Source organism: Thamnophis sirtalis, unplaced genomic scaffold (assembly GCF_051295495.1).
Source record: "Thamnophis sirtalis isolate CommonGarterSnake01/CBP01778 unplaced genomic scaffold, rThaSir2_p1.2 scaffold_2, whole genome shotgun sequence".
NCBI lineage: Eukaryota > Metazoa > Chordata > Lepidosauria > Squamata > Natricidae > Thamnophis > Thamnophis sirtalis.
Genome location: NW_028261382.1, coordinates 67,784,067 through 67,806,350, shown reverse-complemented (window position 1 = coordinate 67,806,350; position 22,284 = coordinate 67,784,067). Strand labels below are relative to the sequence as shown.

At 48.1% G+C, this 22,284-nt stretch overlaps 1 protein-coding gene across 5 annotated transcripts in view; it reads right to left on the bottom strand.

The window, feature by feature from the left end:
• The window catches only part of LIMK2 (LIM domain kinase 2), a 57,156-nt gene extending 36,584 nt beyond the window's left edge, over window positions 1–20,572 (bottom strand). For 2 of the 5 annotated variants that reach the window (XM_087705877.1, XM_087705879.1), the window contains exons 1-2: window positions 20,433–20,572; window positions 12,185–12,284 (exon numbers count right to left, since the gene is read on the bottom strand). In XM_087705877.1, the coding sequence (XP_087562003.1) occupies window positions 12,185–12,284; window positions 20,433–20,460 (128 nt within the window). In that variant the 5' untranslated portion in view covers window positions 20,461–20,572. Of the gene's footprint in view, window positions 1–4,035; window positions 4,287–12,184; window positions 12,286–20,432 lie in introns of those variants that run through there. The other 3 variants (XM_087705882.1, XM_087705880.1, XM_087705881.1) reach the window with 3 other exon arrangements.
• Between the last annotated feature and the right edge of the window lie 1,712 nt (window positions 20,573–22,284).

Here is a 22,284-nt window from a genome sequence, read left to right as displayed (position 1 = left end):
GGTTGTGGGAAAACTTTCTCTTTTAATTAGGTGAAAACCGTGGGAACCTTCAGAGTCGGTTTTCACCAGATTTGTGCCAATATGGTATCTCCAATAAAGCTATTCTTTGAGGAATTCGTCCGCCTCCGAGTTTTGCTTACTATAGGTCTATTACTTGGAACCCTGACATAGTGATGCGCTTCACAACTGTGGCAAAAAAGAGTCATAAAATGGGGCAAAACAATGGCTTTGCTTAGCAAGAGAAATTTTGGGCTACATTGTGCTTTTAAGCCAAGGACTCTCTGTGAAGAGGACTGCCAGGGTATCCCTTAAAGCAGAAGGAATAAGACTGCGGCCTTCAGGTTCTCCCAGCTGGGAACCAGCCATTTTCTTTGACTCTGGAGGCAGGAAGGAATCTGGCCCATGCACCACCTATCACCAACGACAACATACAGTCTACAGTTTCCACTTTCAGGCAGATTTTGAACTGAAGACCTTACAGTTGAAACATCTGGTCAAATGTTGGCATTTCCAGTTCTTCCCTGTCCCCAGTTTCTACATTACTGGATGATGAAGAATTCTGGGGAAGTCAAAAATGGCATCTTAAGGACCTATAGACCAACCCAAGCATGAAAACAAGATGGTGACTGCTGATCCTCAATTCGAAAAGGAGCTGTGACATAACCCTTGCATGGGAGAAATTTAAAAATATCAGATAAAGGGGGAGGCAAAAAAAAAAGTGTTACCCTTCCTTTAAGTTTTCAAAGGGTAGAAATTCATCACAGGGCAAGTCACCCCTCCTCCCAGCAAGGATGCAAAGGTGCATTTTGCAGTGCTCTAAAAGGAAATGGGAGTTTCAGCTTTGCCCAGAGTTCACAAAATGGCTCGCTCTGAGGTGCGACACAAGAATGATAGGAATGTATGCTTTGGCAACAACCCCCCAATAGTGAGGAGAGACAAAGCAGACACGGAATGGTGTGTTGACCAACTGGGTGTTACATGCTACTCCCGAGCTCAAGAGCTGCACCAAAACTATTGTCCTTTTGGTATTGATTCTGCTCTTTGGACAGCTGCCCAACACAAGAGATTTAATTGTGCAAGTTTGCTATGGGAACTGGTCTTGCTGTGTACCACGAAGCCTCACGGAGGAACAGCATGGCAGCTGGCAACATTTGGGCCTTTTCTTAAGAAACCTATCCTGGTGAGGAAAAATTATAGGCCAGTCTTCAACTTCCCTTGGTTGGGAGAGATGACGGAGAAGGTGTCGGCAAGCAGCTTCAAGTGTTTTGGAGGAAACAGATCACCTCTAGACCCATTTTAAGCAGGCTCCAAAGTTGGCTTTGGGCTTTAAATGGCCTTGGTCAGCCTGACAGATGACCCTGACTAGTTCAGAGAATATCACTGTTGGGTTTTTCTGAATCTTTTCTTAACTTCTGGATTTGGAAGGTAACTTCTAGATCTACAGACTAAGGAATTTGGGATTGAAGAATTGCACTTGTTCCATTCCCATCCTTTGGGTAGAATGCAACGGATGCTTGGCGACACAGTCACTTCTCAAAATTTACATGAAGTCCCTCCGGGTGCCACTTTGTCATTGATATGAAACTGCCGAGTGAGATCATCCTGGTATTATCAAGATGCAATGACGCTAACTTATTTCTCCATGTTATTACATTCAAGTAATCTTCAACCCCTCCAGCAGAAGGGCTGTGCTTCACATTCAAAAAGATGTTTCAGTGTATGTGGGAACCCTGTAGTATTACCTGTATTTTCCCAATATTGTGTAGTAGCTGCATAGGACAGACACGGGATCTGAGATTAGTTAGTTTAGTATATTGATTAGCCCATAGGTAAAGGCAGAAGTTCTCCTTGCTCATATGTGCTAGTCGTTCCCAACTCTAGGGGGCAGTGCTCATCTCCGTTTCAAAGTTGAAGAGCCAGTGCTGTCCGAAGACATCTCCATGGTCAGGTGGCCGGCATGACTCAAAGTCGAAGGCGCGCAGAATGCTGTTACCTTCCCACCAAAGGTGGTCCCTATTTTTCTACTTGCATTTTTTACGCGCTTTCGAACTGCTAGGTTGGCAGAAGCTGGGGAAAGTAATGGGAGCTCATTCTGTTACACGGCGCTAGGGATTCGAACTGCTGAACTGCCGACCTTTCTGATCAACAAGCTCAGCATCTTAGCCACTGAGCCCTTTTTATTAGCCCATAGGCCATATCAAAATACAAAGTTCCAAACACCAATTATTAATAAAATCCTATAAAAACAATTTAAAATGAAAATGAAATAAAACACAATTTAATATATAGATAAGTAAAATAACATAAAATTATATTTCAGTATCACCCCTTCAATCTATCCCAATCAGTTCCACATATGTCGATCTGATCTCAACCGAACCATTTTACTCAAATACTGAACCTTATCAAATGTTGCTTTCAAATTCTGGCTGCACAGAAGGTTTGTTGTTTTGACATGGGGTTCCCAATGGGTCCTTCATTTAATATCTGACCCTCTCACCCCCCTTATACAAACAACAATCAATTAGTATGTGAGTCAAGTCTTCTACCTCTGTTTCCACCATGCTATTATGCAAGCATAAAAGTTCAAAAGGCCCAACCAAATCAACCAATGCTAAGGCCTTCCATCTGGACACTCCTTTAAAGCCAAACTAGGGATTCAGGACACTCCTTTACACAGGAAATGCCTTATGAAACCCAGGTCTGCTTCTAAGTAAGAGTCTGACAAGGAATCAAGAAAAGTTATATTCTTTCCAGCAGAAGATATTTCACAGCATAAAGAGTTCACTGCTCAGACAGGAATACGACAGTCCTGATAAAATGGTGCAGAAATTTGAGATGGATGGATGGATGGATGGACGGAGATAGATAGCTAGATAGCTAGCTAGCTAGAGACAGAGGGACTGCCTAGTCACAATTCCAAAAATGCTCTTCAAAAGGCTTTCTTGGATGAGAACTGGACTTTCTTGGTTTTTTTTCTTGAAAATGTTTTGGTTCTCATCCAAGAAGCTTCTTTCGTCCTGGCTTGACGCTTCTTGGGTGAGATGCAAAACATTTCAAGAAAATGCCTAATTTCTTTTTGAGCAACCCCTTTGGAACAACCATGGCCTGGATGATTGAGAATCTCCACAGACATTTGCCTAATCACACATTTTTTCAATGAAATGTTTGAATCCGTCTTGTGCAATGTGGATCCTTCCCAGGGATGTGCACTTCAACGCCAGGGCAACCGTGGCTGAGTATTTATTTAGTGTATTTACAAACATATTTAGCAACCCATTCAGAAGACATCCAGATAATGGAAAATAAAGTGATGCTATGCTAAAAATTAAGGGGAAACTTCCTAACGATGAGGACAATTAACCAGTGGAACAGCTGGCCTCCAGAAATCGTGGATGCTCCATCACTAGAGGTTTTTAAGAAGAGTCTAGACACAGTCACTTATCTGAAATGGTATAGGGTTTCCTGCTTGAGCAGGGGGATGGACTAGAACACCTCCAAGGTCCCTTCCAGCTCATTCCATTCTCCTTTGAAAGGCAACTTCCCCATTACAAAGGAAATGGGTCTCTCCCAAAGACTTTTGGGCACTGCAGTCCAATGACAGCAGAAAAGAATGCCTGTCTCTGGAACTGCCCTGTCTGGGAAAACTGGGTCCTTTCTCCAGGCTGCGCAACCCGAAGTGTAGGCTTCAGCTGTAGACAGACAGCTTGGCCATTCCTGAGAATTCTGAGACCATCCAGCCTGGCGAGGGCTGGACTCTGAACTCGAACGCAGAAGGAATCCAACGTGAGCACTTAATGCCGTGGAAGAAGAAAAATCATTTAAACACAATTTAGTGCAATGGAATCCAAATTGGTATTTACAAGGCAGCTTCAGGGCCCTGCTCAGCACAAAGATGGCTGCACACCATTGTGCTACATCATTTTTAAGATTTGTTGACTTCATCTCCCAGAATCCCCACAGCCAGCACGCGTTCAGCCACTTCAGAACCACCCAAATATGTGAATCACAACATCCTCCCAAGACAGAACAAACCTGGCGCTTAGCTGCAGAGTTCATGAACAAGGCGTCTTCCTTTTCATGCCCTTCCTGCCCTCTGGGCTCAGCCAAGGAGGGAAGAGGAAAGCGACGTGCCTCTTCCAGGGACTGTGCTGAGATTAGGCAGGTTGCGCCACTCCTGGGAGAGGGCTGGCCCCGGAGAACGCCTGACACAGAGACCCGGGCACATTCCTGGCAGGCCTTTGGTGACACATTAACTGGTCAGAAGGGGCCAGATGGGAGGGAGCCTACTGCCTGCAGCAGCCGTGGGGGAGGACAGGGTGGGAAGGAAACCATCCAGAGGCCTCCGATGGTCGTTTCCACAGAGCTGGAGGTCTGCCCCACCCAGCATAGGTCCAGGTCACAGGAACAAAAACAGCAAAAGCAAAGGGGAACTGAGGAGTCAGAGCCCAAACAAATTCTGTCCCCCTCATGTGTCAGCAAAAACAAAGCACAACCCTTCTACTTCACTTGACATCCAGAAGAAAGAGGGGGTCTTCCAATCTTCAAGGGACAAGTCTCGACTTTAAAGCCAATCATAGGAACATAGAAAGCGGATGGTAGGAAAAAGATCTAGTGGCCCATCAAATCTGCCCTTGGAGCTTGTTTTTTTTAAAAAATCATTTATTATTATTATTATACAATTGTATCACAGCGGCCAGTTGTTTCGCCGGATTTGGCATTGGTTACTAGTCGGGCCCCACCCAGGGGCCTAGGACGTCGTAACGTATTTTCGTAATATGTGTGCGGATCCAAGCAGTGCGGCTTTTTGCATTTGACTGATGGTGATTTTGTCAATTTTTAACTCTTTTAAATGTATTTCCAGTGCTTTTGGAATAGCACCCAGTGTGCCAATTACCACTGCTGGTTTGTGCCATAGTCGTTGAATTTCGATTTTTAAGTCCTGGTATTTTGCGATTTTTTCATGTTCCTTCTTGGCGACCCTGCTATCACCTGGTATTGTGATGTCTATGATTGTGACCTTATTTTTCTCAACCAGTGTGATGTCTGGTGTATTATGGGCCAGTATTTTGTCCGTTTGTATGCCGAAATCTCACAAGATCTTGACCATCTGGTTTTCGGTGACTTTTTCAGGCTGATGTTCCCACCAGTTTGTTGCTGTTTTAATATTATAATTTTTGCACAAATTCCAATGGATCATTTGTGCTACTGAATTGTGCCGCAATTTATAATCAGTCTGCGTGATTTTTTTACAGCAGCTGAGTATGTGATCAATAGTTTCATCAGCTTCTTTGCAAAGTCTGCATTTGGCATCATCACAGGATATTTCGATTTTGGCCTTAATGACATTTGTGCGGATAGCTTGTTCTTGCGCAGCCAGGATTAATGACTCTGTTTCTTTCTTTAATGTACCTGTTGTTAACCATAACCAAGTTTGTTCACTGTCCACTTTATCTTTTATTTTTTCCAGAAATTGGCCATGCAGTGCTTTGTTGTTGTTGTTGTTGTTGTTGTTATTTATTTTTAGTCTTTGTCAAATGATGGACAAGAGTTGCAGTGGCGCAGTGGTTAGAATGCAGTACTGCAAGGTACTTCTACTGCCCTCCGGCTGCCTGCAGTTTGGCAGTTCAAGTCCCACCAGTTCAGGGTTGACTCAGCCTTCCGTCCTTCCGGGGTGGGTAAAATGAGGAGCCAGATTGTTGGGGGCAGCAGGCTGACTCTGTAAACCGCTTAGAGGGGGTTGTAAAGCACTGTGAAGCGGTATATAAGTCTAAGTGCTGTTGCTATATGTTTATCTCCCTCAATTACTGATGACTGAACCACTACTTCCACTGGAAGCTGGTTCCAAGCTTCTACTCTCCTTTTCTGTGAAATAAGACCTTCTCATATTATCTTTGAACTTCCCTCCTGTCAGTTTGAGGTTATGCTCTCACGTTCTGTAGCTTTGCTTAATGGTGTGAGAAACAGAAACGGGGCACTAACATTTTCTTGAGGGGAGGGAGATTGTTTTCTTTGAGCAGGGGGAGACTGGAGTGGGGGGAAAGCAGGACAGACCAAAGCCCGGGGGCTCCACCATGCACCTGCAGTCCTCCTTCCTCAAGAGAAAGGACATAAGGACATTTCTTGGTCAGGGTACAGCAAGTGCTCTCAGAGTGAGAAAAGGGAGGCAAGCAGAGGGTAACACCTCCCCCGAAGAACAAGTCCTGGGGCATCACTGGCCCCTTGGCATGTTTGTAACCCACTTACATTGTCCAAGAGAAAAATGATGCTTTGGAAGATATGGAAGATGGCCATCTAGGCATCTCTGGCCCTCCTCAGGCACAAGAGGGCTGCGTGTGGCCCATGGGCCACAGGTTGAGCATGCCTAAACTAAGCCAAAAATGACCCAAAGGTCTGTCTAGACTAAAATGACACTCATCCTCCCTCTGAGGGGAGAGAGTGAACCTCTCTTTGGATCAGGCTGGGGAGGGTCACCAAGTCATTGCTGGTTTCAACCGCAGGCTGTGCTAACAGCCCTTCACCAGCCCTCCATCAACTGGCAACAGTCCTGCTACTTGCTCCAGGCCAGATCCTCTCTCAGCCAGGTCCCATCCGGTGTGGAGCAATGGTGAGCCAGAGCTCAGTAGGCAGGAACTGTTTCCTTCCCACCAACATCCCCTCATTAGGCACCTCCACCCCGAGCTTAAACGCAATGGGGGCTCAGGGCTGCATGCTGCAGTGGCTAAAAAGGCTCTAGGACTTGCGGAGCTGCACTGGAGTGTCTGCAGGTCATAGCAGCAGCCTCGCACAACGGCTGTGAGGTCCTCTTACGTCAGGTTTGACAGCCTCTGTCAAGAGACAAAGGGAGAAAAACCTGGGCCAAAGGAGCGGCTGGGAGATTCCGCCCCAACTGTCCGAGAGCTGCCTCCTCGGCCCAGCCAAGAGTTATGCCTGCCTGGAGGATGGCCAGCTACACAGCAGCACAACGGCAGGCCAAGGAGTCGGCTAATCCGCAGGATGCCTGTCAACAGCCTTCCCTCTGCTGGAACAGGCGGCCAAAGGCTTTTCTCACCCACAGCAGCCTCTTAGAAATTTGGCTCAGGAGCCGCAGAAGCATTCATTCATTCATTAATTCATTCATTAAATTTATAGGCCGCCCAATCCCGGAGGACTATGGGCGGCTTACAACGAAAGAAGAAAAAAGAAAAGCAAAATAAGTAAAAAAAGAGTTTAAAATTCACAACACACATACGTTCTAATCGGGGCTGGACCTTAACACTAAGGTCAACAGCCCCAGGCCTGCCGGAACAGCAAGGTTTTAACGGCTTTCCTGAAGACCATGAGAGTGGGTAAGGTCCGGACCTTTGGGGGTAGCTGATTCCACAGGGTCGGAGCAGCCACAGAGAAGGCTCTTCTCCGGGTGCCCGCCAGCCGACACTGTCCGGCTGATGGTATCCGAAGGAGGCCCACCCTGTGGGATCTTATTGGCCGTTGGGAGGTGTATGGCAGTAGGCAGTCTCGCAGATAGGCTGGTCCTAAGCCATGTAGAGCTTTAAAGGTAATAACCAACACATTGAATTGCGTCCGGAGACCAATTGGCAGCCAGTGCAGCTCGCGGAGGACAGGTGTAATATGGGTTTATCTCGGTATACCCAATATCGCTCGCGCGGCTGCATTCTGGACTAGCTGCAGTCTCCGAACGCTTTTCAAGGGTAGCCCCATGTAGAGTGCATTGCAATAATCAAGCCCTGAAGTGACGAGGACCTGAGTGACCGTCTGAAGTGTCCCCCTGTCCAAGTAGGGCTGCAATTGGTGCACCAGGTGAACCTGGGCAAAGCCCCCCCTGGTCACAGCCGACAAATGGTGTTCCAGTGTCAGCTGCGAATCCAGGAGGACCCCCAAATTGCGGGCCCTCTCTGAGGGGTGTAAATTTTCACCCCCCAGGTTCAGGGACGGACTGTCTGAACTGTCCCTCAGGGGCAACATCCAAAGCCACTCGGTCTTGTCAGGATTGAGTACCAATTTGTTCATCCCCATCCAGATCCTGACAGCTTTCAGGCATCGGCACATCACGTCTGCCGCTACACTGAGCTGGCACGGGGCAGATAGATACAATTGAGTATCATCTGCATATTGATGGTACTTTATCCCGTGCCGTCGTATGATCTCACCCAGCGGCTTCATGTAGATGTTGAATAGGAGGGGGGACAGGACCGAACCCTGCGGCACCCCACATTTGAGGGGCCTGGAGGTCGACCTCTGTCCCCCGAACAACACCGACTGCGACCTATCAGAGAGGTAAGAGGAGAACCACCGTAGAACGGTGCCTCCCACTCCCACCTCCTCCAGACATCGCAGAAGGATACCGTGGTCGATGGTATCGAAAGCCGCTGAGAGGTCAAGAAGCACCAGGATAGAGGAATGCCCTCTATCCCTGGCCCACCAGAGATCATCGATCAGTGCGACCAAAGCGGTTTCAGTGCTGTACCCAGGCCTGAAACCAGACTGAAAGGAATCCAGATAATCCGCTTCATTCAAGGTCCGTCGGAGTTGAAGCGCCACCACCTTCTCAACAACCTTCCGCAGAAAAGGAAGGTTGGAGACAGGACGGTAGTTTTTCAGGACGGCTGGATCCAGGGAAGGCTTCTTGAGGAGGGGTCTCACCACCACTTCCTTTAGTGGTTGCGGGAAAGACCCCTCCTGCAAAGATGCATTGGTAATCGCCTGGATCCAGCCTCGTGTCACCTCCCTGCTGGTCGAAACCAGCCAGGAGGGGCACGGGTCCAGTAAGCAGGTGGAGGTGCTCATCGCTCCCATGGCCTTGTCCACTTCCTCAGGGGTGACAAATTCGAACTCATCCCAGGAAATCCGACTTAGACCTACCCTCAGCATCTCGGCTGGTATTGCCCAAGCAGAGTCAAGGTCTGTCCGAAACTGAGTGATTTTATCCGACAGAAACTGAACAAATTCCTCAGCTCTTCCCTGCAGGGGTTCCCCCACGCCCTCACCTTTCAGGAGCAATTGGGGCATTTTTTTTTAAAAAAAGAGGGCTTCTTCTGGAAGAAAAACATTTTGCTCCTGGGAAGGCAGGTAGAGAGGAAGAGAGAGAGAGAGAGGCACATTTGGGTTCAACTGCAGTTTCAAATGTGGATCGTGAGTGTCCTGGCTTGGATAGTTGGCCAGAAAGAAAATGCTGACAGGTCCAACTTCAGGGCTCCCAGCCTTGGATGCAAGCGCTGGGCATCCAGTTCTTTGTTTTTTAAAGGGAGCTGAGGCTGGATGCTGACCCTCCACAATACAGGTAGTCCTTGACCTACAACCACAGTTGAGCCCAGAATTTATGTTGCTAAGTGAAAAATTTGTTAAGTGAGTTTCCCCCCATTTTACAGCTTTTATTGCCATAGTTGTTAAGTGAATCACTGCACTTGTTAAGTTGGTAACACGGTTGTTAAGTGAATCTGGCTCCCCATTGGCTCTGCTTGTCAGAAGGTCGCAAAAGGAGATCATGTGACCCCAGGACACTGGGGCTGTCATAAATACGAACCGGTTGTCAAGCACCTGAATGTAAATCACATGGCCATGGGTATGTCGCAATGGTCATAAATGTGGAAAATCATCATGTCACTTTTTTCCAGTGATGATGTAACTTTGAATGGTCACTAAATGAACTGTTGTAAGTCGAGGACCTTACCTGTAAAGCCTGGCAGAGTAAAACTCAAGCCATTTCCACCCAGGAGCAGAGGCAGTGCAGGACAAGTAAGAGGGCAGAACCAGCCTTAAACCCGGGAAGCTGTCCTGGGTGGGGCAGAGGGTCATGCACAGAGGGGGAGATTGTCTGGGACAGATGAAGCCGCTTCCAGCTCATCTGACAAGCCAATTCAATCAGCTCCGGGCAAACAGGCCATCATGGAGCCTCAGTTTGCTCCTTGGTGTGTTGGGCAGCTTCCCCAAAGCTCCCTGCTCCAATTTTCCCCATAGCCCCGTCAGGTCGGCTGGGCTAAGGATGATGGGCCCAAAGTCACTCAGGGAGCTCCCATGAATAGACCTGGCCCCCTGCATGACACCTGGGCCACCTCCTTCTTCCTCCTTCGGCCTATTAATCTGCATCAGATGTCAGAGGCGACACACATCCTATTTAAAACAGCAACAGACAAAACCAGCAAAACTATAACCGGATCCAAGTCTCAGGAAGAAACATTTCCTGATGAAAAAAAGGCAGGGAAAACCTTTCCTGTCAGGGAAAACCTTTCCCCGGGCAGCAAGGGGGCACCCCTCTGAAAGAGCCCCCCAACCTTTCATGGGGGAATCCCTTCCAAGCTCCCGTCTGCAGGAGGAGCCGTAAATCTCTGACAAGGTCACCCACTAGGGCCTTGGAATCGACCCTTCATAACTGCCACACAAAACACAGGAGCGACAATCATTTGTAGCTGCTATCTTAAATTGCGGGGGAGGGGCTGTGCCCTGCAGACACTCTCATTTCTCCCCATTCCAAACCCTTGAAAGCCAAAATGGCCTTCAGAGCCATCACTCGGGGCACCAACGAAGGAGCCCAGTTGAAACTGCCAGATTAACAAGAATTGGAAGGGACCTTGGAGGTCATCTAGTCCAGCCCCCTACCCAAGCAGAAGACCCTACACCATTCCTGACAGATGGCAGATGACAATCCAATCTTTTCTTGAAAGCCTCCAGGGATGAAGCTACCACAACTTCTGAAGGCAACTTCTGTTCCATGAGTTGACTTGCTGGGCCAAGCAGAAGCACTGAAGGCAGCATGCAGCGAGCATCAGAAAGGAAGGCTACAACACCGCCATTCCTTGCTTGACTGGCTCAGCCAGACCCTTCTCTGCCATGGCCATTTGTCCTGCTTTGTAATTCACAGACTCAGAAGAGGCCACTGAGGTCCCAGGTCAGGGTGGGGGCCCAGATGCAGGCATCCCAACAACACCTGCTGCCTTCTGCTCAAAACCATCCAGAGAAGGGAGCTCATTAAGCCCTCTGGCTCAGAGGCTCAAGTAGTTAAATGCCTGGGGATTTTTCTCTCTCCGTATTTAATCAGGCTGTGCTTTGCATCTAACTTCAAAATGTTTTCCAGATCATGGAGCTTTGCTTGATAGAGAAGAGGGCTTCATCTTCAAATACTTCAGTCTTACCAAGTGCCACTCAGTTGTCTTTCTTCAAGACAGATTTATATATCTATTCTGTCCATCTTTCTTCACCGGGCTTCGCTTCTATTTCCCCATTATCCTTACTTCCCTTGTCTAAACTCATTCCAGTTGATCTGAATTCTTCTTACACAGTGGTACCCAGAAGAAAATACAGCACCCAAGATGGGACCTGACCATCACACCAAATTGACTTTAGTAATGAAACAAATAATAAATCCTGTGATTTTTCTCACTATGCAATGAAAAATTATCAAAACAGCAGACATTAAATTTTCTCCAAATAGAACCAGTACTTAATCAGTACAATAATGCAGCGTAAGGACAAGGTAAGGAACAGAAAAGTAAAACCAAAATCTCCATAAATGTTTAGATTGACTTTCATTTTTCATGAAGAATAAAGGGAGAGAGAAAATAAAAATCCATTCTCCAGACTTCAGATGCCACAGACATCATTTGCTCCAGGCTTCACCACCAAACAATAGCTCTTTTGTCTTCAAAGCCATCCGAATGATGTCATTTACCATAGTTACATAATTGACTTTGCCTCTATTTGTAATTCTGCAATCAGCATTTTTACATCATTTGCGCCACTGAAAATTAAGCGATGACATAGACAGCAAAGTAGGCAACTCTGCAAATTACCCAGATTTACAAAGGTGACCTCAATCACTTAACTTCAGATGTACCAGATATCTGTCTCCTCTTTAAAGTGAGGTTTTATTTTATTGGGGGAGGAGCCCAGACTAGGAGGAGGGGAGGGTGTCTCAAAGGAATGATAATCTGATGAGCTGGCTCCCCTGTATATAATTTGACCTCTCTCTTAGCCCTTTTATGACATTGTTAATATTTGTGTTTTTACAGGTTTTCAAAATAATCTTTTATGATCTGTCACGAGTCATGTCACATGAGACGGGTAGATATTGATAGATGCTGTAACACGCCTAATGAGCTGCATATTCTGAATTTCCACCATCCAGCAGCACAGGATTTGCAGCCCTCCCAGGCTACCCAGAGGCGACAACAGGACCCCTCTGACCTACCGGAAACAGGAAATATGCCAAGTTTCATTAACAGTCTTGAAGAGACGTTGACCAGTTGTGATGCTATTGCCACATCCCAGGCACTTCCAGTCTTCTTCACCTACATGGAGCACAAAGAATGGACACTTCAGCAGATGCTCTTTCACCGGCAGGTATATGGGAACAGGATATCCAGAAAGCCCAGCATTAGGAAAAGACCAATACTCTATTTGGGGCTCTTCTACAACCTGTTTCCTCTATAGTCGGCCACATGTTCCTAGGAAGACCGAAAGCAGAAGGTGAAGGCAAGAAGTCCATTTCTAACAGCTAATACTCACCACAGTTGGGTCTCTAAGGAGCACAGCTGCATAGGCTAAATTATAGGCGAATCATTGGATTTGAGGAACTCGGCCGAAATCTATCCATACTATCCTTGCTGCGTCACAAGACAGCACAACAAAAAAAGAGTTGCTTAAACAATCAGGCAGCTAAGAAAGACTTTCTCCGTCAATGAGAGGCTTCACAGGTTCTTCAAAAGAAGGAAATAGCTTCTCTCTTAACAATGGCTTGGATTGATTGTCTCCTCTCAACACAACCTCTTGGCAATCCCCAACTTCAGTTGAAATGCCCATTTATTTTATTATTTATTTATTAAATTTTGTATGCCGCCCACTCTCAGAAGAGACTCAGGGCGGCTTACAATAAAAGTCAGGGTGGCTTACAATAAATCCCTGGTCAACTCTACTCTCAAGCCAAGGGATTGGGGGTGGGGGATCTGCAGTCTTGAACTACTTTAGCCCAGTGGTGGGATTCAGCCAGTTCACACCACTTTGGAAGAACCAGTTGTTAGGTTTCTGAGCAGCTTGGTGAACTGGTTGTTGGAAGAAATCATTAGGGCAGAGAACTGGTTATTAAATTATTTGAATCCCACCACTGCTTTGGCCCATGGTTAGCAGATGGAACTAAATGCTCCCTACTGAACACAAAACTGCCAAAAGAAAAATATTGTTGACAAAACTGCTGGTATCAAAGTTGTGATTCCCGAAGTTTCACATGTATGTACTGGCTGCGCGCCTAGCCTACACAGTTTTTATGGACACTATACTGGTGGGGGTTTTCATGGCTGGTAGCTGTTGAGCAGTGCTGGGCCTCAGGGTATAATGACTCTGGTCTACAGAAGAGATTCCCTCCCTCAGAAGATGCCAGCCATGGTTACCAGTGAAGTATCAGGAAAAGTTTTTTTAAACCATGGTCACTAACCCTGAAACCCAACACAAGGCACTGTTTGAGCTCAATAACACTGTCAAGAATGTTAAGGGGGGCATTAAAATGGAGTTCACTGCAGATGGCTCTCACTTGCTTTCAGCCAATAAATGCATTTTGGCTAATCGGCTGATGGACCTGCAGGGGAACATCAGTTCAACAATGAATTCCTAAAATACCTATGTCTACCAATTATTTCTCATCATGCCAGCTTGCTTTGCTGGTTCAGACAAAGGGCTTCTGCTGGGCTCCCTCCAGGCCCTCTCCTGCCATGCATGAGAGTGAATGGGAGGAAGAGCCGTGAAACAGGAAGCCCCATGAAATCCTTTGTTATGCCCTACATTCATCCAAAGAACCCTGACTGTGCCAGAGGCAGCCCTGAGATTTCAGCCCAAGCGCAGTTTCAGAAGAAAAGTATTTTCTGCCATACAATGTTAAAAGCTCATTACCCACTTGGGCTGGATTATATGAGTTCAACTAGGGGTGTTCCCTAGAGTTGGAATACTAGTAGACCATTTTTTCATAAGGGGAAATGCAAGCTTCCTTTTAAGCTATAGACCAATTCATCATTAATACTGCAGCTCTGAACAACTGTTACATAACCTGAAAAGCTGGCCTTGTGAAACAGAATATTCTGACTAAAATGACACTGAATTCAATGAATCAAACTCCCACATTAGGCCTCTTTTTAATATTGCGTAATTCGGCTCATAAATGTGTAAGTTCATCCCTCTTTATACGACTTATTTTTGTGCAGCCTTTTATTTAATCGACAGAAACTGTCTGGAGAAAATTACCAGCTACAGAGGGCACCGTCTCTGATTTTGTTTCAATTTGTAAGTGAAAAATCAAGTATCCCAATGTGGCTTTTCTTCTGCAGGATTTAGATTTGATAACATCTCGGTGGCTTGTAATCAAGATAATGATGCCCCAACACTGCTTTAGGTCTCAGATTAGAAGGAAAGTTGGTTACTTGGTTGGAAATGCAAGAATAGATACAGTCAGTATAACAGAAACCTTAGAAGGCCCTGAATCCACAGTTAAGACAGAGAAGGGTTCACTGGAGGTGGGGAGAGAGAAAATCCTCTTTATAGCAAGGAGGGTATCAATCTAATACAGTGGAAGATCAATTCCTCTGCCGAATTGCTGAAGATGGCAACAGCCAGCCTTAGAGATAAATCAAAACTTGGGAGATGCTATTGAGTGTCCGGTCAAAACGCTGAAAGGTATCTTGAGATGATAAAGATTGGGAGGCATACAGAAGAAAGGGGCTTACAATACCATGTCAATTACCTTCCATAGACTAGATATTATATGCTGAAAACATATTGAAGGAGGTTGAATTGGAAGATGAGTAGCTTTTAAAACTGGAGGAAAAAGCATTAATAATCTATGCGATGCTGAAAATTATCTGATAGCTAGAAATGCAAAACAATCTACAAACTCCAGTGATGACCCTTGAGAACATAGTGAAAAAAGGGAGGCTAAGATTAAATAAACAGAAAACCAACCTAACCAACAACCAACCTTAACATTAACAACGAAAATACTGAAACGGCAGGTAGCATTGTCTGTTAGGATCGTCAATAGCAAATGAATCAGCAGTCAAGAAATATGTCAGAGTCTAGCACTTAGTACAATGAAGGCCTCAGAAAAAATATTCAGGATGTGTTTACACTTACAAAGATCGGAATCGTGCAGCCGGTGATTTTCCTTGCGAGATTTCATGGATGGGAATGGATCTCTGGAGAAACAGCACAGATCATTTTGAATTTTGGCTCTGGACAAGACTTCTGAGAATGCCATTGGACAACCAAGAAAAGGAACAATGGATCATAGAACAAATCAACCTAGAGATCTTACTCAGGGCACACATGAATAGGGCCCCTTCTGGGACAAGAGTGCTGGGACTTATAACTCTTGCAAAAGCAGCAGTTGGGGGCTTCAGTCATGTTCCTGCCTCACAAGGCAGTCTCTAGTAGCCCCCCCCCCCAAGAGGGAGAAAGGTTAAGTTGCAACCACTGAACCTTCAGTAGCTGGATTTCCCTCCTTGGGCCACTGAGTTCCGAGGGCAGCTTAAGGTGATTGAGCTGCAATGAAGACTGGGGAGAATGCAAGCATGGGGGTGAGCATTGGGGTGATTAAGTGGGGGTGACTGGCTGCCTTGACCAAGATGAGAACAGCGGGGTAGGGGAGATCTGAGGGAGGCAGGATGGACATCAAGACCATGAGAGGTATGGTGTGATCCCATGGATGGGTCACTCTTGAAAGCACTGGGCAGGCCATTTAAGCGCAATCAGAATGTCCAGCCCAAAGGATAGTCTTAGCAGGGTGGTCTTTTCCCTGTAATTATTGCTTTTTCTTTCTTATTATACTTATTCTCTACTTTCTCTTCTCTGTTCCTAAAGAATGATACTAATGCTCTGTGATACGGCACAAATATTTTGTATGAATACCTGGAGGTACTTTGGGATTACATTTTGACATACCTCCATAGAAGCAAATGTACTTTTCAGAATGAGATAGCCATTCCTTCTTGTTTGGTTGGGAAAAAAAAACCTGATACTTGAAAGAGAAGTTCAAATGAATGCATCTGCAAGAGATGCTCGTCATGGAATTAAAAACAGCCAAAAAAGAGCAGCACATCCTCTCCCTCAGAGGATGCCTCAGCTGCTGACCTCTCAAAGCCTTCCCAAGCATTCAGTCAAAAAAGTCTACCTTCCCTGTTAAACCTCTTAGCCAACGTCCTGCCCAAAGAGCTTGGCCATCTTGGCAACATCATCCTAGGTGCTCCAAGAAAGCATTTGCTGATCAATTGAGAGCAATAATAAGTAGAGTTTCATGGCAGGAAAAGGAACTCAAAATAAGAAGGCATTCCCCAAACAGGAAATATAAAAAGCGCAATTGCAAACAATTCCTGGTAAACAGAAAATGGGAGAGAGGAGCAGATAGTGAGACTGTACAAATAAATTTAGCAAAGATTTTTTAAAAAAACCAAAGGATGGAAAAGGAAGGTCTCCAGTGATGAACAGCCGGGAACTGCAGAGTTTCTCATGCTGTGCAACTGGAATGTCATTGTATCTGCTCTGCTAACATCATCTGTACTGATGGATTAGCATCTGGAGAATTGTTGATGGACTTGGACATTACCTGTCCAACACCCCTAACCCATGATCATGGATGAATTCATGAGTCGACATATGATTGGCACACATTTGTTTCTGTGCCTTGTAGTAGGTAATTGTTAACACCACCACTCTTCTCTGGGCACAGATCAGTAATAGGCCCTGTGCTCTGTAGGCAGCAACTGTCATTCAGGGTTTTTCTTTCCCCACAGACCGAAAGCTGGTTTTTCATGTATGATCCTTTCTGTATGAACTCTTTCTAGGTCCCACCAGTATAGAAATGTCTTCGTTCCTCGGTGTAGCTTACGGAAAGAGTTGTTTCCGCCTCCAGCTATCATTTATGGAACTCTATAACTATATAGACTCTTTGTTCACTGTTCCAATCCTGATATCATTTTTTGCTCCCAAACTACTATAAAGTTGCATTTGCCACAAGACACATACCAGACTGTGTTCAGGAAGGAAAAGAAACATGCCATGAGCATTAGAGACCATGGTTGCCGTGACAGGTTCCCTGTTATTTCAGTTTCTTAAGGTATACCAGGAGAATTTGAATTTGAATTGAATTTACTTTATTTGTATGCCGCCCTTTTCCCTGAAAGGGACTCAGGGCAGCTCACAATTCAAGGGAGGGGAAAAACAAACAAAGTTACAAAATATAAAGACCACACACAGTTAAAAAACACAACAATCATACCATTCGAAGTGGGGCTGCAAGTCTTTAGCCCCAGGCCTGTCGGAACAGCCAGGTTTTAAGGGCTATGCGGAAGGCCTGGAGGGTGGTGAGGGTACGAATCTCCACGGGGAGTTCGTTCCACAGGGTCGGAGCAGCCACAGAGAAGGCCCTCCTCCGGGTAGTCGCCAGTCGACACTGGGCGGCTGATGGAATTTGGAGGAGGCCTAGTCTGTGGGATCTTATTGGTCTAGTGGAGGTAATTGGCAGTAGGCGGTCTCTCAAGTACCCAGATCCAATACCATGAAGGGCTTTGTAGGTGACAACTAGCACCTTGAAGCGAATCCGGAGACCAACAGGCAGCCAGTGCAGCTCGCGGAGGATAGGTGTTACGTGGGTGAATTGAGGCGCACCCACAATCGCTCGCGCGGCTGCATTCTGGACAAGCTGAAGTCGCCGAATACTCTTCAAGGGCTGCCCCATGTAGAGCACGTTGCAGTACTCCAGCCTAAAGGTCACAAGGGCATGAGTGACTGTTGTGAGAGCCTCCCGGTTCAGGTAGGGACGCAACTGGTGCACCAGACGAACCTGGGCAAATGCCCCCCTGGTCACAGCTGACAAATGGTGTTCAAAAGTCAGCTGTGGGTCCAGGAGGACTCCCAAGTTGCGGACCCTGTCTGAGGGGCGTACTGTTTGACCCCCCAGCCTGAGAGATGGAACACTTGGCCAATTAGTAGGAGGGAAGCACAGCAGCCACTCGGTCTTATCTGGATTGAGTACAAGCTTGTTAACCCCCATCCAGTCCCTAACAGCCTCGAGGCCCTGGCTTGAGTTGAAACGGGGCGGACAGATACAGCTGTGTATCGTCCGCATACTGGTGGTATTTTATCCCGTGCCGTCGAATGATCTCACCCAGCGGTTTCATGTAGATATTAAAAAGGAGGGGAGACAGGACCGAACCCTGCGGCACCCCATACATTAGGGGCCTAGGGGTCGATCTCTGCCCTCCAACTAACACCGACTGCGACCTGTCCGAGAGGTAAGAGGAGAACCACCGTAAGACAGTGCCTCCCACCCCCACCTCCCGCAGTCGTCGCAGAAGGATACCATGGTCGATGGTATCGAAAGCCGCAGAGAGGTCAAGGAGTACTAGGATGGAGGCATGACCTCCATCCCTGGCTCTCCAGAGATCATCGATCAACGCGACCAAAGCGGTTTCCGTGCTGTAGCCAGGCCTGAAACCCGACTGGAAGGGATCTAGATAACTGGTTTCCTCCAAGGACCGCTGGAGCTGAAAGGCCACCACCTTCTCAACAACCTTCCCCACAAAGGGGAGGTTGGAGACTGGACGATAGTTGTTTAGGATGGCTGGATCCAAAGATGGTTTCTTCAGGAGGGGTCTCACCACCGCCGCCTTTAATGCGGGGGGAAAGACCCCCTCCCGAAGGGAGGCGGCAACAACCGCCTGGATCCAGCCCCATGTCACCTCCCTGCTGTTAACAACCAGCCAGGAGGGGCACGGGTCCAGTACACATGTGGAGGCACTTACAGCTCTCATGGCCTTGTCCACGTCCTCAGGGGTAACAGCCTGAAAATCAATCCAGTGATGTCCTACCAGATTATCCCTTGGTGCCTCAGCTGGTTCTGCGGGATTGGAGTCCAGGTCCATCCGAAACCGAGCAACTTTGTCCGCGAGGAATTGGATGTAGTCCTCAGCTCTGCCCTGCACAGGATCATTCGTATCCCTCCTATTTAGGAGGGAACGGGTTATCCTGAACAAGGCGGCTGGGTGCGACTCAGCGGAAGCAATCAGAGAGGCAATGTATGTTCTTTTTGACGTCCTAATTGCCCGGATGTAGACTCTGACGCTGGATGTTAAAAGTGCTCGGTCCGACTCGGATTTTCTGGATCTCCATCGGTGCTCTAGGCGTCTCTTTCGGCGCTTCATCTCCCGGAGTTCCTCAGTAAACCAAGGGGCCCTCCTGGATCCACTGCCTCGGAGCAGCCGTAAAGGCGCAATCTGGTTAAGAGCCTCTGTGAGACATATTTATTTCTTCTTGCTTCCTTCTCAGCTTTGCAACTTAGTTAAACACATCCTTTTGGACCTCCCCTGCCCAAACCCTTTTAAGATTTTTGATTCACTCACTTGGTGAGCTCATTTCTTGGAAACGGGCTACTTTATATTCCCCCTGCACCCTTTCCAATGGCCTCCGCTTCCTCAGCAGGAAGCAGTCATTTAATCACTCACAGTAGGGAATCAAAGGCATCCCCTTCCCCATCGTATTCAGATGTGGGCTTACTCAGAGTAGAGCATGCCTAGTCCTCGTTCCTTCCTCTTCTGCACTTGTTTAGAGCTACCCAACTCTGTTAATGCTCCCTCTTTGGCTGGCTCTGTCCCATCCCTGGAGGGTTTGCATGAACCCTCAAAGAAAACAAAACACCAAGACATTGCAAAGCGTCTAGAATAATTCGATTTCCAGCCTCAAAATTCAAATCAGAGGCAAAAGCCCACACGGCACAGCTGCAAAAATGGCCAGCTGGCTTGAGTCGCCCAATAATATAGAGCCTGGCTAAGGCAAAATGCAATTCCGGAGCATGAAAACATTTCAGACTTTCAATCAACTTTCCAAAGAAGTCTGAACAATCATGTTCAACTCAGGAGCCACACAATCTTTTTTTTCTTTTTAACACCTAAGAGCTAGAGAGGTTTTGCCTATCGTTAAAGACCCCAAGCGCTCCGCTTGGGCTGCAGGTGTGTTTTCCCTGGAAGAGCTTCTCAGCCACGGCAATTCCTCAACACGGGAGGACTTTTCCCTCCCAGAATCCCCAACCAGGAGGGCTGCATCTGCTGGGACTGGACGCCTTCAGGCTGGCCGGGCAAAGGGTTCCCCCCACAAGGGGCCACGAAGGAAGCCCTCATCGCCCCCGCTGCTCACAGGCTCCCCGGCGTGGCCTCCTCCAAGGACCCCCCCCCGGCAGGGAACCAGAAAGGACCCGCTCTCTGTCGGGGGAGGGGGTCCTCCGGGGCCTCTCCCGGGTCACCCCCTCTCCTCCTTCAGCCGAGCGAGGAGGGCCCCTCAGGGTCGCACCAGAGCCCGCCCCCCCCCCGAGGATGCGGCTCCCGGGAAACCTGAGCGGGGCTCGGCCACGCGCCCTGTCGAACACCTGGCGCCGGGCCAGCCGGCTCCCCCCGCGGCTGCCTCCTTACCCGCCGGCATGGTCACCCCGCCGTCCATGGTCTCCGAGCACCGCCTCGGCCACCCCGCACGCGCGTGACGTCACCGCCGGGGCGAAGGCGGGAGCCTCCCACAAACACGCCGCCCCCTCCCCCCGCGCTCGCCAGCACAGCGGAGACCGTGAGCGACGTCGCACCTGGACCTCCGGCCACGCCCCGCCCCTGCCTTCACGCGGCCAATGACCGGGCCCACACCGGCTCCTCCCCTTTTCCCCGCCCGCTGGTTCCGACCAATGGGGCCGCGGAACGAGACTTGGACGCCCGCCTCCTCCTTTTCAACTGCTCTCTGCGGCGTTCTATCCACGCCCCTAGTTCAGCCGGGCAGGCAATCGACGCCTGCCGCTCCCCTCCCTCCGTCGCACGTGGCTGCGGGTGCGAGCGGGCGCCCGTCTTACATGCTGGAGCGGGAATCCTCTCCAGGCTGCAGTGCTCTGCCAGCCTCACCCGGTTTTCCTCGGACGGAGGGCGTGGAGGTAGAGCCCGGGGCTCGCTTCAGTCCCGGAGATGCTCCCGGCAAAGTCATAGAACGCTGCATGGCTTGGCGTTTGCGATTGCCCGCGTCGTGAGAACGGATGCCCGGAGCTTGGGAGACAACGGGGCTGCTGGCGCGCCTTCCCGAATCCGGGAAGTCCAAGTTCGTGCCGGAAAGGCTCCCTTGAAACGGCCGTGCCCCAGCCACGAAGCAGCGCTGGTTGCTTTCGCCTCTGCCACCGAAGAGGGCCCTGCTTGACTGGGAGAGAGCAAGAGGGGAGGGAAGGGACAGAACGGAATGCAGCGCCGCAGAAGCTATGCGACCCAGTAAGGCAGCATAGTATACCTTGTTCTGCGGTCCAGGCCCTCGGGTGAAGTCAGGCTAGGCTGGTGGTCCTAGGAAGAAGGCAGGCTCCGAGAGAATCAGTGGGAAAACCCTGGGACTCCGATGATCCAACAATTGCATCCCCAGCCTTGGGATGGGGCTCCTCTTCCGTAGTAGAAGCGCCTCTCCAAGCCATTTGTTAGGAAATGAACTCCACACAGCAGTTGGATAATGTAAAAAGGTGTTTATTCTGACTTTCACAACAGTGAAAATTAGTGAACAGCAGTGTTGCACAGTGGTACCATACTTTGCTAACCACAAGCCAAGAGGAATCTGGATAGATGATGTGGAGAAAAAAAAAAGGGGGGGGTTACAAAGAGTGTGAGGCAGGGAAGGTCTTTAAGACTAGAGGAAGTTGGGGGGGGGGGATCTGCTTATCAAGCAAACATGACCAGAGGGGCTAGTGGCTCCCTGAAGCCAAGGAAGCCCAGAATCTGCCACAATCGGCTGCCAGAAACTTTTTCAGATGCCGGGCAATTCTGTTCCCCTCAAAAGCAGGCAAGACCGAAATCCCCCACCCCCAAAGACAATGGACTTTGGCCAGCATAGCCAATCCAACCGTCAATGTCTGACAATTCAACACTATCCCACCATCACACCCATTTGACCATTTGTATAAGATTGATTTTAGAAATCTGGCTTTTCCAGTGTGATAAAAATTTCTAGCAAAGGGAAAAATAAAATATATTTGTTTATGTTACAATGCAACTGAATGGTTTTTTTTTTTGTTGACAGTAGGTGGCGCTGATTTTCAAGGAATGGAGCCTTCTTGTTACCAAGCCTGACTTATCAAGCTAGGTCTGCCTCCTGTCCTGAAAGACCAAGAGCCAGGATAGAAATTGGACCACAAGAAAATTCACATTTGGTATCTTGCTTCTTCTGTGAAAGGAAATGGTGGTGACATGCATCTTGCTCTTGAGATTTCCAACCTCACCCCCCACATCACAGCTACAGGAAAAATAAGCCTCA